The sequence below is a fragment of the Bos taurus genome, chromosome 24 (genome assembly GCF_002263795.3).
Source record: "Bos taurus isolate L1 Dominette 01449 registration number 42190680 breed Hereford chromosome 24, ARS-UCD2.0, whole genome shotgun sequence".
NCBI classification, from domain to species: domain Eukaryota; kingdom Metazoa; phylum Chordata; class Mammalia; order Artiodactyla; family Bovidae; genus Bos; species Bos taurus.
The window spans coordinates 42,403,855-42,418,249 of record NC_037351.1 but is presented as its reverse complement, the minus strand read 5'-3'; the positions used below and the strand labels follow the sequence as shown (position 1 = coordinate 42,418,249).

Here is a 14,395-nt window from a genome sequence, read left to right as displayed (position 1 = left end):
CCAAGCAGGCTATCTGGTGGAGAAGCTGATTTTGAGGCATTAGTCCAGTTCCTCACTGTGTTGGACGTTGTTCTGGAAGCAAGCATTTCGCACTGTGGTCAGTGGCTGTTCCTCGTTACTGTGGTATCAGAAGCATAAAGCCCAGACATAGTCGAGGGCTGAATTCATGCCATAAAAGGTGTGTCTACTTCTCCAGCACCAGAAATATTTGAAGGCAATAGCGATGGCTCCATATATGTCAGGGAAGAGGGTGTTCCCAGGAAGAAGCAGGCAGAATGTCAAAGTAAATTTATCAACATAAAAACAGTGCTTTTTAATCATTTTTCAGCCATATTAGTTGTTAAAGGAGAGACCACGTCGGGCAGCATCGTGTGCTGAGGGTGGAAGAAATAGGACTTAATGTCGGCAGCTGAACCGACTTCTTTTCATGCTAATGCACACAGCAGTCTGGGGAGGATGCTGCCAAGAATAATATAGAATATTCTGAAGCCTACAGTGAAAGCTTGCAAAAAAAGAAATCTCATTTTACTGACTTCTTGAAAGAAGGAAACTGTGGCAGGCAGTAAATTAATCCTGTTATTAAAAGTGGTGCTGCCTACATGAAGCCTACACACACACACACACACACACACGCCTACACACACACACACACGCACACACATATTCTTCAGCCCTCATGTCTCCTTTTCTATAGCTGTCTCAGATCACTCAGGGACCAGCACGTGGGTGGCCTTTGAACACTGATCTCTCTTATTTCTAGATGAAGATACCACTTAGTCTCCACTTATAATGGAGTCCAGTAATCAGTCCTGATTTATTTCAGGTTGAATGGCATGAACTTCCTAATAGTTGACTACTTTTGTTATATTTTTGTTTTAACTACTATATATTTTGTTATAACTACTTTTGTTATATCAAGTTCAATGGTTCATCCTAATAGTTTAGACATACTGATTAATGGAGGGTTAGCTTTCCAAATTTGAAATCTTGATGGATCTTATAGATGATTAAGTTGTGAATCAGACTTAGTATTTAAAATCTAAGAAATCCAGCAAGAAACACTGCCATATTATTAGGGTTGTAAGCACCTCTCTTAGGTTTTTCAAAGGACCAGTGATGTAAAAATCCAACTACTGTGAACTGGTAGTCTAGTAGAATTTGTATAAATTAGGAAGATAAGTTACCTTTTGGGAAAATTACAGAAAAATAGTGTTCATTAAAAATGAGACAGAATTAATGAAATTAATTAAGAATTAAAAACTGGAATTTAAAAGTTAGTTTAAAATTAAACATGACTGATTATCAGCTCTCTTTAAAAATTTTTCTGAGGAAAATAAGCTTTAAATTCTTAAAGATGAATAGATTTAATCTTTATAGATTAGATACAATCTTTATAGACTAAAGCTTAATTGTAATTAATATTTAAAAAAACTAAAAGATAAATCTGCATTCTGCTAGTAATAGACTAGTAGACAGGTATAGTGGTCTAGTTATAAATTGTTGCATTACCTAAAAGTGAGTTGACTTAGGTAAAGGGTACCTTCCTCACATGAGAATGAGTGTTATGTGAAGGATGATGAGTGATTTCTAAAGAAATCAGTAAATACCAAGACACAGACCTCGGTGACTCTGGATGTCCCCATCTAGAACACTAACTCTCCTCGTCAAGAGATTATGGCAGGTGAGCAAAGAAACAGTTTCAATGCTGCACCTTTTCTCTGCACTTACTTACCCAGCCTAATTTCTTCTTCATCACAATAGTAAGAGAGCAGGTTCTATTTTGAGGAATTGTAGGAACTGTGGACTTAATTGCAGGGCCCTTCAGACTCAATGAAACAGATCTATTTCTGAGTATTCAGAAAGCTTAAGGAATTATGTACTGGTATAAAAGCTTTATTTACTCATTGCAGTCACGAGAGACCATCCATGCTGTTACTCTCAGGATCGAGCTGCTGAACTGAACTGAACTTATGTGATGAGGAATTTCTGCTTCTTACAGTATCTGAAACATATAACTGATAGATTCAGTGTTGACTGACAGACTTCCGAGAATAGTCAGCTTTCATACATCTCTAGATAAAAAAAGTAGTGTTAAAATATAGGGACTGCCTGTATGTGTGTTTTCTTATTTGATGAATACTTCTGTTCCCCTTTGTGTCTGGCACGTGTGAACTCGGTGGTGGTGGCGTAGGGAGCAGAGGGCAGGTGCTGCGTGGTAAGAGTGTGTGGTCAGGTGGCCGCCTTCTGAACTGTAGTGGAAGGGACTCCCTGGTGTCCTCCTAGAAGAACTCATTTCTGCAACTTTTTGAAGGAAGCACTTGGAACCAGACCTCTGCTGGATGTGGAGGTCGGAGATACAGGAAGAGGGAAGAGAGGGATCTTGTCCTGTCTGTTAGCTGTCCTAAAGCATCACCACGTGACATTTATAAGTTTCACCAGATGGGAAACACAGGAGTGTGTCCTGGGGGAAAGAATTTTACACAGACGGACAATGAATAAGGTGACTTGGCAGTCTTTCCTGTCTCTCGTTTCTTTGATGGTTTTGCTTCCTTAGGAAAAATCTGCAATTGTTGGGCTTTTTTTTCTGCTGCATTGTAAATACTTTGCAGCTGTTTCTCTTGTCTTTACTGTTTTCTATAAAAATCACCATGGTTTTGAGAGGACATCCTTTTAAAAGTCATTGATGGCTTCAGAGAGCAGAAGGAAAATTATTGAAAGTATAAACACAAAAAGAAGTTCTAGAATCACTGACCTGACAGCACTGTTTTGTCTCTTGGTAGTGAGGTTGCTTATTCTGAATAATGTGTATCTACTGGTCTGGCAAGTTAAAATAAACAAAGCATTTTGAGGCCGTTAAGGAGTATTTAGAATGTACTTAGTTGAGATGGAGGTTCTAAACATTTAAGCTCAGTCCTCTTGCAGGCGATTCATGGTGGGGGCCTCTTTGGCCTTGCTGAAGGGTGTGGAGGAGGAGAGGACACATTCTTGCTAAAAATTCAGCTCTGAGGGCACTTATTTTTAGTAAAGTCTGAGATTATTACCTTCAATTATTGTGGAAGTTAGAGTGTGCATAAATCTCTTTGTGATCATATAATACATTGTAAACTAGTACACCTGCATTGCAACACAAGTATTTTTTATAAATGTTATGCGGCCATCTTAAAAATTTCACATTTGCAAGAGATTTTCTCCCTTCTATACTGATTAAACTCTAAGTTGTCAAAGTGACATCTATGTTTTCTCCTACTTAGAGAGTTTTTCCTGAACTATCTGTTTTCACCTTTAGAAAATGAAATTTGTTAATGAGACCAGTCCAGTTGTCTATAGTTCAAATGACTGTACTAATGTTGATAATGCTCTTTACTTGATAACTTGTTATCATGCAGTTTCTAATTGTGATCTCTCTAAGCCTGGCAAGGTCTTTTTTGGGGAAAATTCCTGTTGTCATTCTTTGAGGGAACTTTCTACATAATTTTGGATAGTTGAAACCAGGTAGAAATAGTGGGAAAGAGTGCATTCTTAGCTAGAGTGAAGAATTTTTTTTCCCCTAGAACTGTATTGTAAAAACTTGTAGTGTCCACAGTAAATCCCTGAGGCAGAGGACAGGGTTCCATGTGCCTGCGTGCCCCCTGAGAGGTGTGGGTACTGGCATCTGATAACTTTTTACAAAGGCAGGGTGTGTGCTCCGTGATTCCAGGTCGTGGACCACGACAACATCACACTGGGTAAGAGAGAGTTGCTGTTTACCTTCTGAGGCTTTTCTAGCTTGAGTGTGCCTTGCTGACAAGTTCAAAGGCATATTTTGCCCGTAAGCTCAGGTGACTCCTGGGTGGCAACTTCACACATAAAATAAAGCAGAAAATTCAGCAATTAGGCCACTGTCATTAGTCAAACTGGATAATTTAAGACAAAAATAAACGAAGGTGGATTTTTAGAAGTGGTTTGATTTTTTTAAATGAAAGTTTGGGTATTAGTCATCTGTTGCTGCATACAAATTACCCAAACATTTGGCAGCTTAAAGCAACAAACCCTGCTGCAGAGTTTCTGGGAGTGGGGAATCCAGGAAGTTTCAGCAGGCGCCTCCGGCTTAGGCTCTCATGGGCTGCAGTCAAGGTTGGTCAGGATGCAGTCGAGGTTGGTCAGGGCAGTCAAGGTCAGTCAGGGTGCAGCCTGTGAGGCCCTCTTCCAGGCTCACCCATCTCCTCCTTTTCTGGTGCAGGCTGGCTGCTGGCTGGAGACCTCGGCTCCTTCCTTTGGGGCCTCTCCTTGGGGAAACTTGCAACCCAGTGGCTGGCTCCCCTCAGGGACCAGGGGTACCCAGGATAGAGGCCCCCAAGAGGGATCCTGGTACTTTCACTGTCTCTGGTCACTCGGAGCCCCAGGTCCAGCCCACTCATGGGAGCAGGGGGTCACATATTGTATGGATGTGAGAGTTGGACCATAAAGAAAGCTAAGCGTCAAAGAATTGATACTTTTGAACTGTGTTATTAGAGAAGACTCTTGAGAGTCCCTTGGATTGCAAGGAGGTCAAACCAGTCAATCCTAAAGGAAATCCATCTTGAATATTCATTGGAAGGATTGATGCTGAAGCTCCAATAGTTTGGCTACCTGATGTGAAGAACTGACTCGCTGGAAAAGACCCTGATGCTAGGAAAGATTGAAGGCAGGAGGAGAAGGGGCCAACAGAGGATAAGATGGTTGGATGGCATCACTGACTCTATGGACATGAGTTTGATCAAACTCCGGGAGTTGGTGATGGACAGGGAGGCCTGGTGTGCTACAGTCCATGGGTTCTCAAAGAATTGGACACGACTGAGCAATTGAACTGACTACCCTCCTTGGGTTGTCCCTGCATCTCTTTAAGTGTTTGGGACTTTGCGATAAATAATGGGAGCTAAAGGCTCTGCCCTGAGAACCCAGGAGTGGGCTCATTTCTCCCTCTTCAGAGTTAGTGTTTGGGAATGCCCTCAGTGTACACATTTCCAGTGTGAACGATTTGATACCTCACAGAACAAGGTTATATAAAACCAAAACAGTTACAAGCATCCTGTGGAAGCAAGGTTCTGGCCCCCTGAGGCCCTGATGGTTTCCTGGGGACGAGTCAGACAGGTGAGGATGCGGAGTGGAGGCTGCCAGACTTCCTGATGGAGACGCAGAAGTGGGACGAGCTCACAGGCTCCAACCTCAGCCCGGCTGTGCTTTCTACTCCTGCTGCTTTGTCATGTGTAGAGAGAATAAAAACAGAATCTGTGCAAGGAGAGTGGTGAGAGTGAGAGGTAATGCACAGATAAGGCTTGATGTGGGGCAATGCTGGTGTGAGCTGACACTAACATGAACTCATGTGCCCCAGGCGTGTGTCTCCAGTGTAATCTGCCTGAAATGTCTTCTTATACACGTGGTCAGGGACTAGTGATGTTAGCTCCACATTCTCTCTGATGAACGTTCATCCCCACACTTCTTCATCCTGTGAATCTGTTCAACGGGCCAGTGAGTGAGTGGGTCCCTGAGCCTGGGGGCCCGTTCTTGTCAGACAGAGTTCCTTAGATAACTGGGGTCGAGCCCAGCCACAGAGCATTTGACAGACTTTCTTCTCTCGTTTTTCCCTTCAGTCTCACCTCTCCTACTACCCATAGCCTCCTCTGAACACCTCACATATTCACAGCCCATCGCCCTGAGTCTCTGAGGCACTTTTCATCTGTGACAGGTTTCGTGCCTGTCACAGGGGTGCTGGTGTTGCCTCCTGGTTAGGTGATGGGAGCACTGTCATTCCCCGATTCTCACCACACTCCGTGTGATGATGGGCACAGACAGATGCAGCTGTGTTTTCTTTCTTATGGAAGATGTGCTGTGGTCATGCAGCCGCCAGACGCCGCGATGCCTGAGGCCACTGTCACCATCACTAATGCCCTCTTCTTTCCCCGCAGCCTGCGCCTTCCGGTACAACGGGCTCTCCTTCGTCTACCTCATCTACCTCCTGCTCATCCCCCTGTTCTCGGAACCAACTAAAGCTACCATGCAAGGTAAGAGCCCCTGGCTCTCTGCTCCAGGGCGGGGCGCATCTGGGGGTCCCTGGGGTGTTGCTATCGGAAGGGAGAATGCCGGTCCAGTGGGGAGCTGGGGCACTTGGTGGTGATGAGTTTCTATCACTCGCAGTTGTTTTTCCCACACATATTCCCCAGCAGGCCTGCGTTTGTAGGTTTACAGAGGGTCTGGAAGGTTCTGGAACTCAATGTGTGGTCATGAAAATGAAGTGAATCTGCAGGTTCTCTGTGCTGGGAGTAGGCGGTGGGAAGTGCAGCTAGGACATGAGCAGGAGGCCTGGGGAGGAAGCCGGCGGTTGCGACGGCTTCACACGTCAGCTGGATCTGTCGTGTGTGCCTCAGTCAGGTACAGAAAGACACAGATTCCAGTGCTAGTTTTTCAAGTGTGCGATTGCAAACCTGTAGCTCCTTCCCCAGTGCTCTCCAGGAACCTGAAGGCATAGAGAGAAACAGTGACTCTTTCTTGAGGCTCCGACGAGGAAGCTGGTCTGATTTGAAGTTCTTCACAAAGAGAGAAATTAAACTGCACTGAGCTAATCGAATTAATTGTTTTTTTGAAACGATGCCGTTACAAGAAATCAGGACTGTGCCCTATGTCTTAGGTGAGAATGATGGCCCTGTGTTTATAGCAAAGGACAGGAAGTCGGGCTTGACATGGGAATGGCCGTGGCTCCACGGTGCCAGCTCACAGTGCTGACTTCTCAGGAAAAGCAGTAAAGTCCTGGTGTAAACAGAGTAGTAAATCATGACTGTCTTTCCTGTTCTCCCCCCGACTGTTAAATTGATTGTTCATCCTGATGGTTAGGACTGCAGATGCACTGTTGGTTTTCTTGCCTTAGGAAGAATTTAAGTAATAGCTCTTTTAATTTGCTTAAATCTTAATACACACAGTGAAAAAGGGCTAGAGAGATGTGAGTCTAAACAAATCCTTATCAGACCAAAAATATGTTGTTTACGAGACCCCGCCCACCCAAGCCGCCTTCCTAGAGTCCAACATAAACAAAGACATTTAAACAGCTTAGCTTCTGGCCTCGTAACCAAGATGGCAACACACGGGCAACTCCTACCTCATGGCTGGGAGCTCATGTATTAAAGAAAGAAGGTTTCACCTTTAGAATTAAGTGCTTTAGAAATGAGTACCTGTTTGTCCTCAATTAAATGATCTGTTGCTTTTCTGTCAGGGTGTCCCCTTGTTTTATCTGGAACCAGGTCATGGGGTTTCCTTGTCACACTCAGTGATGACGCCTGGCTTTGCTTCTTCCCAAGTGACCCAGTCCTGCTCTGCCCAGGGCCTCCGTCTCTGTGGGGGTGGGCATGTGTAACGTGGCCCATCATCTCTGCCCGAGCACAGAGAGGGTGACTCAGTCAGGAAACACACAGGTGAAGGATGAGATCAGACACGCAGGGCAGTTTCTGTGTATGGGAAGAAATGTCTGAATCCCCAAAGTGTCACAGGCCAGAACACAGACAGCATCGTGTGCACAGGTGTCTGCCTACCCGCTCCACACACCCCACCCACCTGGGGCTGAGGGACCAGCAGCTCAGAGGGAGCCTGCAGGCATCTTTCCAGCTGGTACCTGGGGACAGGGCTTGAGGTTGTGTGTCCTGTCCTCCCATCCTTCCTGTCTTTCAGCGCCAAGGGGCATGGCCGAGACTCACAACCTTATCTATTTGCTGTGTCTGGAATCGCACAGGGACTGGAGGGAGGGAGGCCCCATGTGGTCTTTATGAACTCACAGGACTCACATTCTGGCAGTTCTAATTCTGTGATTGGAGGGACCCAGCCCAGGCGTTTCTAGTGGAGCTGTGGTCCAAGGTTCAAGTCACATGGTCCAGGAAGATGCCTGTGTGGATGCCACACGGTGGTGGACCTGGTGGACCTGGAAGGGTGATGCTGTGTGGCTTTGCAGAAGTCTTGGGGTCACACACATTTCTCACAGATGGGTAGGAAGGTCCAGTGTCATCTGGGAGAGAACTCTAGGGAATCTGCTTTGCCTGCCGTTCAGGGCCTCTGCTGCACAGGTGCACACACACGCACATGCTCACATGTGCATGCACAAACACATACACACTTCTACACACATGCACACACGCACACACACACTCCTGCACACACACACACAGGTGGGCATGCACAATCAGGGCTCAGAGGATGGGAACTTTTAGTAAGTCAGTATGCAGATTGCTTCTCCCTTCTTTCTCCTTGGATTTCTCAGCAGGAGTCAGATGTCAGTATAGTTCAGGCTCAGGGTGGTCTCAGTGAAGCCCCTCTCCTTGGGCTGGGAATCTCCATCCTCCCAACTCTATTGGCTCCTCAGACATTCTCCTTGTCCCCCGTCCACTCAGGTCTCCCCAGAGGCTGAGCCAGAGCCCATTTTAGTGCAGTTAGTTATGGAGTCCCTCCTTATGCACCACCTTGAAGATGGCAAAGGTTTTGCTCTTTTGTTCGCGACTGTGTTTCCAGGACCGGGGACAGCGCCTGGTGTCTAGCCGTCCATTCATCAATATTTACAGAATGAATGAATGAGTGCATTTGTTTTCAGAGTCTAGAGTTCTTGGCATCTAGGAACCCAGGCCTTGTCCTCTGCTTCCCTCGGCCTCCACGAGAGCAAACGTTGCAGGACAGTTGATCACTCACACCTGTCTCTCCTCTGGAGACAGAAGCTTGGGTGTGGGGTAATAGGTCCTGGGAGTTTGCTACTTTAGATTTACTGGGGATCAGAAGATTATGAATAATTGAAGAAATCAGAATGTTGTATGCTTTCCTTACAACGTTAAGGATTTTATTGAAACCTAAGATACTGAAGAAAGGCCAGGAAATCTTCGCTTGCTGTTTGCTTAGCAATGGGCTTTGCATTTAAATTGAGACATCACTCCATTAAATAGGAACTAATATGTAGTTAACTTCAGGTGGCCCAAATATTCCAAGTTGATGAGACATTAAGTTCTTCAACTAGACGTGTATGTATTAAGTTCCCTATGCCTATGCATAATGCATATCCTCATTGTGGTGGAACAGTTGGTATTTTGTTTGGATGGAACGTAGCGGGTAAAATGTATGAGATGTAAAAGTCCGTATACTGTGTGTACTCAGCACACACTGACTAATGATAACATGACTGTTATTTTGAAGGATAATGTTATTACTTTGAATATCAGAGTGAGCTAGATTTAGAAATCTCAATCTCATAGCTAGTCCTAACCTCAAGATATTTCCTAGCGCTCTTTAAATATCAGCTAAGAATTGTGTGATATCCAGGCTTTCTTGTTAACAAGCCCAGGACACACAGGTACTGTGTAGGTGGTCATGCTCTTAACTCTTGTGTTGTCTGACCCGTGCCCAGGACAGAACACTGTTCTCAGTATTACAAGCACAAGGGGAAGCCTAATCACTGAGTAAATACTTGTTGGCTGATAGAGTACCAGGCCCTGGGCACAACGGTCTGGAGAGATGATACGGGTTTGTTGAAAGGAGACATTTTAATTTGCTTCAGTGCAGATTGATGACATGTGGATATTATATAGAAAATACATCTTATTGAGTGTGACTGTTTATTTCTTTCAACAAATGTTAATTGAAAGACTGCCCTTCACCAAACACTATGTTTGAGTTTGTGGAGAGTAACAATGAGAAGAAAGCATGGTTCTTCACCATCATGGTCTCCCAAGCACGCTGGCTCTTGTGTGTTTCCTTGAAGGGTAGCTCTGTCAAAGAAGCTATCTTTGGAAGCCATGGACTTATTCCAGCGATGCTGTCATTTTTTTAAACCAATCTCAGATTAATCCTCTGCAGTCTCCTTTGGACTTTGCCTTAAGTAGCTTCAATGGTGAGCTTCCCAGGTGGCTCAGTAGTAAAGAATCTGCCTGCCATTGTAGGAGTCATGGACTCAATCCCTGGGTTGGGAAGCTCCCCTGGAGGAGAGCATGGCAACGCACTCCAGTATTCCTGCCTGGGAAATTCCACAGACTGAGGAGCCTGGCGGGCTACAGCCCATAGGCACACAGAGGTGGATACAACTGAAGTGACTTAACATACATGCATGCAGGCTCCATGGTGGCAAGTCACTGCCCTTTTAAGGTGGGTCTGATGTGATAGTATTTGGAGTCAACTTTGATGGGGAAAAAACTGGAGATGTATTAGTTATATCAATTTTAGAAAAGAAAAAAAGACAAAACCCAGAGTATTGAGTGTAAAACAGTGTCTGAAGGTCAAGCCTCATGATCATTGAGGAGGTTTAAGATTAATTGGATGATACACCTGAGTGACAAAAAAATGGAACATCTTTCTGTGATGGGTTCATGTGGATGCACGGATGTATGAGACTAAGACGCTGGGCAAAGTGAGATGGGGGAACCAGAAGGCAGCATCCTGAAGGAGGTACTGATTAGCTCGATCTACCTGAAGTCTTGACCACAGCCATCTGGCTGCGCCTACCTGGCCTAGACCAGAGAGTCGGGTGGAGTATCTTCAGAGGCCTAGGGACTGAGGGTGCTAAGAGCAGGTCAGTTTCCTACGTGTCGGGAGCTGCAGTGAGTGCTCCCTACACATGACCTCATTTAATTAGAGGATGGAAAGTGATTGATTGAAATGGCAGGAACCCCCCTCCACTCTGGAATGGAAAAACCCACTGGGTTATAAATCCACTCAACCAGCTAGGAACCTGCATGGTAAGGGGCTGGTATGACTGCACTCTCCTTCTGCCATGGAGGTTGGTGAGCCTCAGTCACTTTTAGGACAGTCTAGACTCCTGACCAGTTCCCGTCCCACCTCACCAGCCTTTCCATCCATCAGGGAGCGCTTCCGCCGTAAGGCTGGGACTCACTGTCTGGTTCCACGCACCTGATCATACTTTCTTAGATTTTGGTTCTGTAGATGTTCAAAGTCCCGAGTCTTTTTTGGTTGATTTCAACAGAGAGTTTTATTTATATCCTTGCATGCAAAGACAGCTCTTACTTTATCAGTAAAGTGTCCAGGGTCTGGGGTGAGAGCCACAATCTGGTGTGGGGTGTGGACTTTGCTGTAAATCGCTTCTGTCTCCTTGCTCAGTCCTGCCAGCATCTTGTCTTAGTTCTTGTGCCCTCCTGCAGGCTGGGAAGGGTAAGAAAGGTCTTCTCCATCCTTTTTTTTTGTGGTAGGGAGAGTCATTTACTTATTGGGGGCTGTTTGAGAAGGAGTTCTCCAAATGTCAAGACTACAGTGCTTTTGGGGCAATACTAGTCATTGACCTGCAGTGAAGGTATCTTAGAAGCATCATCATTTAATCAGTTCACAGGTGACATGTTGTGTCTCTTTCTCACACACACACATGCACACACACACACATGCACACACAAACATGCTGAAGGACCAGAGACAAGGGTAGTCTACGGTGGGTAATTATTTCTAACTGCAAAGCTGTTGTTTGGTTCAGGGACCCTCAGTCATCGGAAGCCTTCTCTGAGATTGAACGACTCATAGGTGGGAACAGAGCCCTGGGGGTGGAGGGGAGGGAAGGGCTTTGGGTACCTGGGTGGGTCTTCCTAGGTCTCTCTGTTCAGTCACGGAAGCCGGGTCCTTCTGAAGCAGGTGAAGCTCACATGAGGGTCCCGGCATGGCTGAGGCACTCAGGTTGCCAAAGGAAACCAAAGGGACCAAACTTTCAGGATATGCCCTCCAAATATTATTCAACATGTGGTTTTTGTGGAGAAGATTTTCTCCCTTTGTTAAAGGGGTGGGTTTCTAAAATTTTTTTTCCTACATAACTTTTTTGTATTTTTTTGAGCAAGGTAACAATTTCCCTGCTGTGTTTGCTTATGTTAACAATGATTCAGAAGTCATTAAAAAGGTCTTTCTCTCGTAATTTGGCTCTCTTTCAACATTTGGGAGGAAGATAGCGTTAGAACGCGGGTGGTCAAAGAGAGGCTTCACTGTGCTTTGAGGACAAAGGCGAGCAATTTAGCAGGTCGGGTTCATTTCCGTAAACTGTTGACAAAGTTATTCGAAAATAATAAGAAAAAATATTTTATTCTCTTCAGCTCTGAACGGAGTCCTAGTTTAAGAGGAAATTGTAATCATCATAGGATAGTGTGTGTGTGTGTGTGTGTGTGTGTGTGTGTGTGTGTGTGTGTGAAGTAATCACCAGAAGGCCTCACCCTCATGTGACCCAGGAAACACTTTACCAGAGTCACTGAAGGCTCCTGAGAAAAGAAAAATGATGTTGCATTTGCCGATGTGAAGAGGCAGAGCGGTCTGTAACTTGTAAAGCTGTGTTTAGACATCAGAGAGGAAATAGTAGCAGATATTTTAAACTGCTGGCATCTGGTTTTTGTTAAAAACACTGTTACTCTTTATACCATTAAGCTTATTATTACTGTGGTTTATTATGTCATCATAAAGCAAAAGGCAAGGAAATATTTAATTGAGCAAATTATTTGGGGGTAAGTGCTTTATTATCAATATCAGCTCAACCAAACAGAATGCTACCAAAATGATGAGATGATTGCTTCTTGAATTTTTGAATAAATTAATGGTAAGATGTTTAGGTTATATTATCTGTTCTTTTTTGGGGGGTGGTTATTTTGAATTTGGCAAAGAGCATTCAGTGACACAGAACTTTCAGGCACACATATAATTCTCATCTCAGGAAACACGGGGTCATATTATTGTATGAGTCAGGAGATGTTCTCAGAAGTCCTGAACTTTGCATTTTATTTGGCTGTGATCAACCAAATCTGCAGTGTGACCTCACCTGTGATTTAGGTGCTGTTCATCATGACAAGGTCGGGGGTGGGTGAGGGGCCTGAACTGGATGTCAGTTTGCTGATTCAAGCTGGAAATGACTCTCTTGTTTATTCACTTGATGGACACACACTGCTGCCCTGTACCAGTGCTGTCCTGGGCATTTGGACGCTGAGAAATGGCACAGCGTGTGCATTAACAGCACATTCCTGGGCAGCAGGTTCCTTCAGTTCCCAGGGTCCTGGTTCTTCCCCCCCCATGTTGAGTCCATATGCTGGTCCTGGACAGAGCACTAAGTCATCTGCTGTGGAGTCAAGTTCATGGATACCATGTCCCGTGCTTGTGCTGAATAAATGGTTAAAGAGCTCAGAGGAGGAGGTCATCCCTTTTACTTGAAAAATGTATCTTCCCTTCGAAAAGGTTCAGCTGATTTGATTTGCTTCTCTGTGTATCTGGAGTCCATTTGCTTCAGTTTTGAAGCTGATTTACTTCACAGTCTGGACGAGACTAATTTTTGATGGATTGACTTGTTAGAGTCTAGGCTTGGCTTTGCGTATATCCATTTCTCTTAACAGACCCACGTATGTTTGCAGATTCATACAAAACAACCCTTTCAGATGAAGACTTACATTTAAGTTTCAAACAGTGCTAATTGCTAATTGGAAGAACCACTAGGTAACACATGCAGGGCTTGTGTCTGCCAGGCGGCTCCCCCAAGCTTTCTACACCTCATTTAGTCCTCCCAACACCCCATGAAATAGGAATCCATACTATTTATGTTTTACAGAAAAGGAAGCTGAGAAACACACAGAGGTTCATGAATAATTCCTGAAATGAACATTAAAAAAAAAATTGATCCAATAAGTGAAAGCTTCTAAAATAAATAATTCAGTTACCAACCCAGGCATTTCCCACATTCTACTGGTTTTATTATAAAATTAATACAGAGTGAAAATAAATGGAGAGATTTTTTCATATAATCCAGCTGCCTTGTGACAATGTAAGTGGATGGTTATAGTACTGCAAACACCATTTAGGATATTTTCTCAGCATTAAGCAGAGAAGAGGATCCCAAAGATATTTTTTTCTGAATACTTAAAAGTTATTCATTTATCATGTGTTGACTAAAAGACCATTCACATTTCTTTATCTCATTCTATAGATTATGTTGTGTATAGACATCTAAGAGAGGGTCACTAAAGGCTGATCATCTAAGAGCCTCTGACACAGGGTCCTGGCCAAGAGAGTGTGTGAAGCCTGAATTCTGACCCCTGTTTTGCTGACCAAGAAAAAAAAATATACTCCAGTACAGGATCGAGTGCTTCTGGAGGAAGGGGTCCCATGGGGGAGGCAGCAGCAGTGGTCCTGCAGGGAAAAAGAGAGCACAGAAAAGGCATGTTTTACAGCAACACACAGGCTCCTGAAGATGAGTCCCATTTGTTTACTCAACACAATCCCGTCAACTCCCCTCCTAACCCCCCAGCATCCTTGAGATGAGCCCTGAGTGACCACCAGGCAGTGGTTAGCCTGTAAGTTCCTGCTTCGTCTCCCCAGAGAGACCTGGCCACCCCGAGGCCACAGAGATCCATCACCGCTTCATCTCAGTGGAGACACAGAGGCAAGTGGTGGAAGGGCT

At 44.7% G+C, this 14,395-nt stretch overlaps 1 protein-coding gene and 1 long non-coding RNA gene across 4 annotated transcripts in view; one reads left to right on the top strand and one right to left on the bottom strand.

The window, feature by feature from the left end:
* The window catches only part of PIEZO2 (piezo type mechanosensitive ion channel component 2), a 252,900-nt gene that overhangs the window by 33,849 nt on the left and 204,656 nt on the right, over nucleotides 1–14,395 (top strand). For all 3 annotated transcript variants that reach the window (XM_003587787.6, XM_059881054.1, XM_059881053.1), the window contains exon 2: nucleotides 5,925–6,020. In XM_003587787.6, coding sequence (XP_003587835.2) covers nucleotides 5,925–6,020 — 96 coding nt within the window. The remainder of the gene's footprint in view (nucleotides 1–5,924; nucleotides 6,021–14,395) is intronic.
* LOC132343778 (uncharacterized) lies at nucleotides 1,887–7,810 on the bottom strand. Its single transcript, XR_009492733.1, has 4 exons — nucleotides 7,619–7,810; nucleotides 7,182–7,454; nucleotides 3,748–3,836; nucleotides 1,887–2,002 (listed from the first exon to the last, which is right to left on the bottom strand). It is a non-coding gene; the product is annotated as an uncharacterized lncRNA (long non-coding RNA).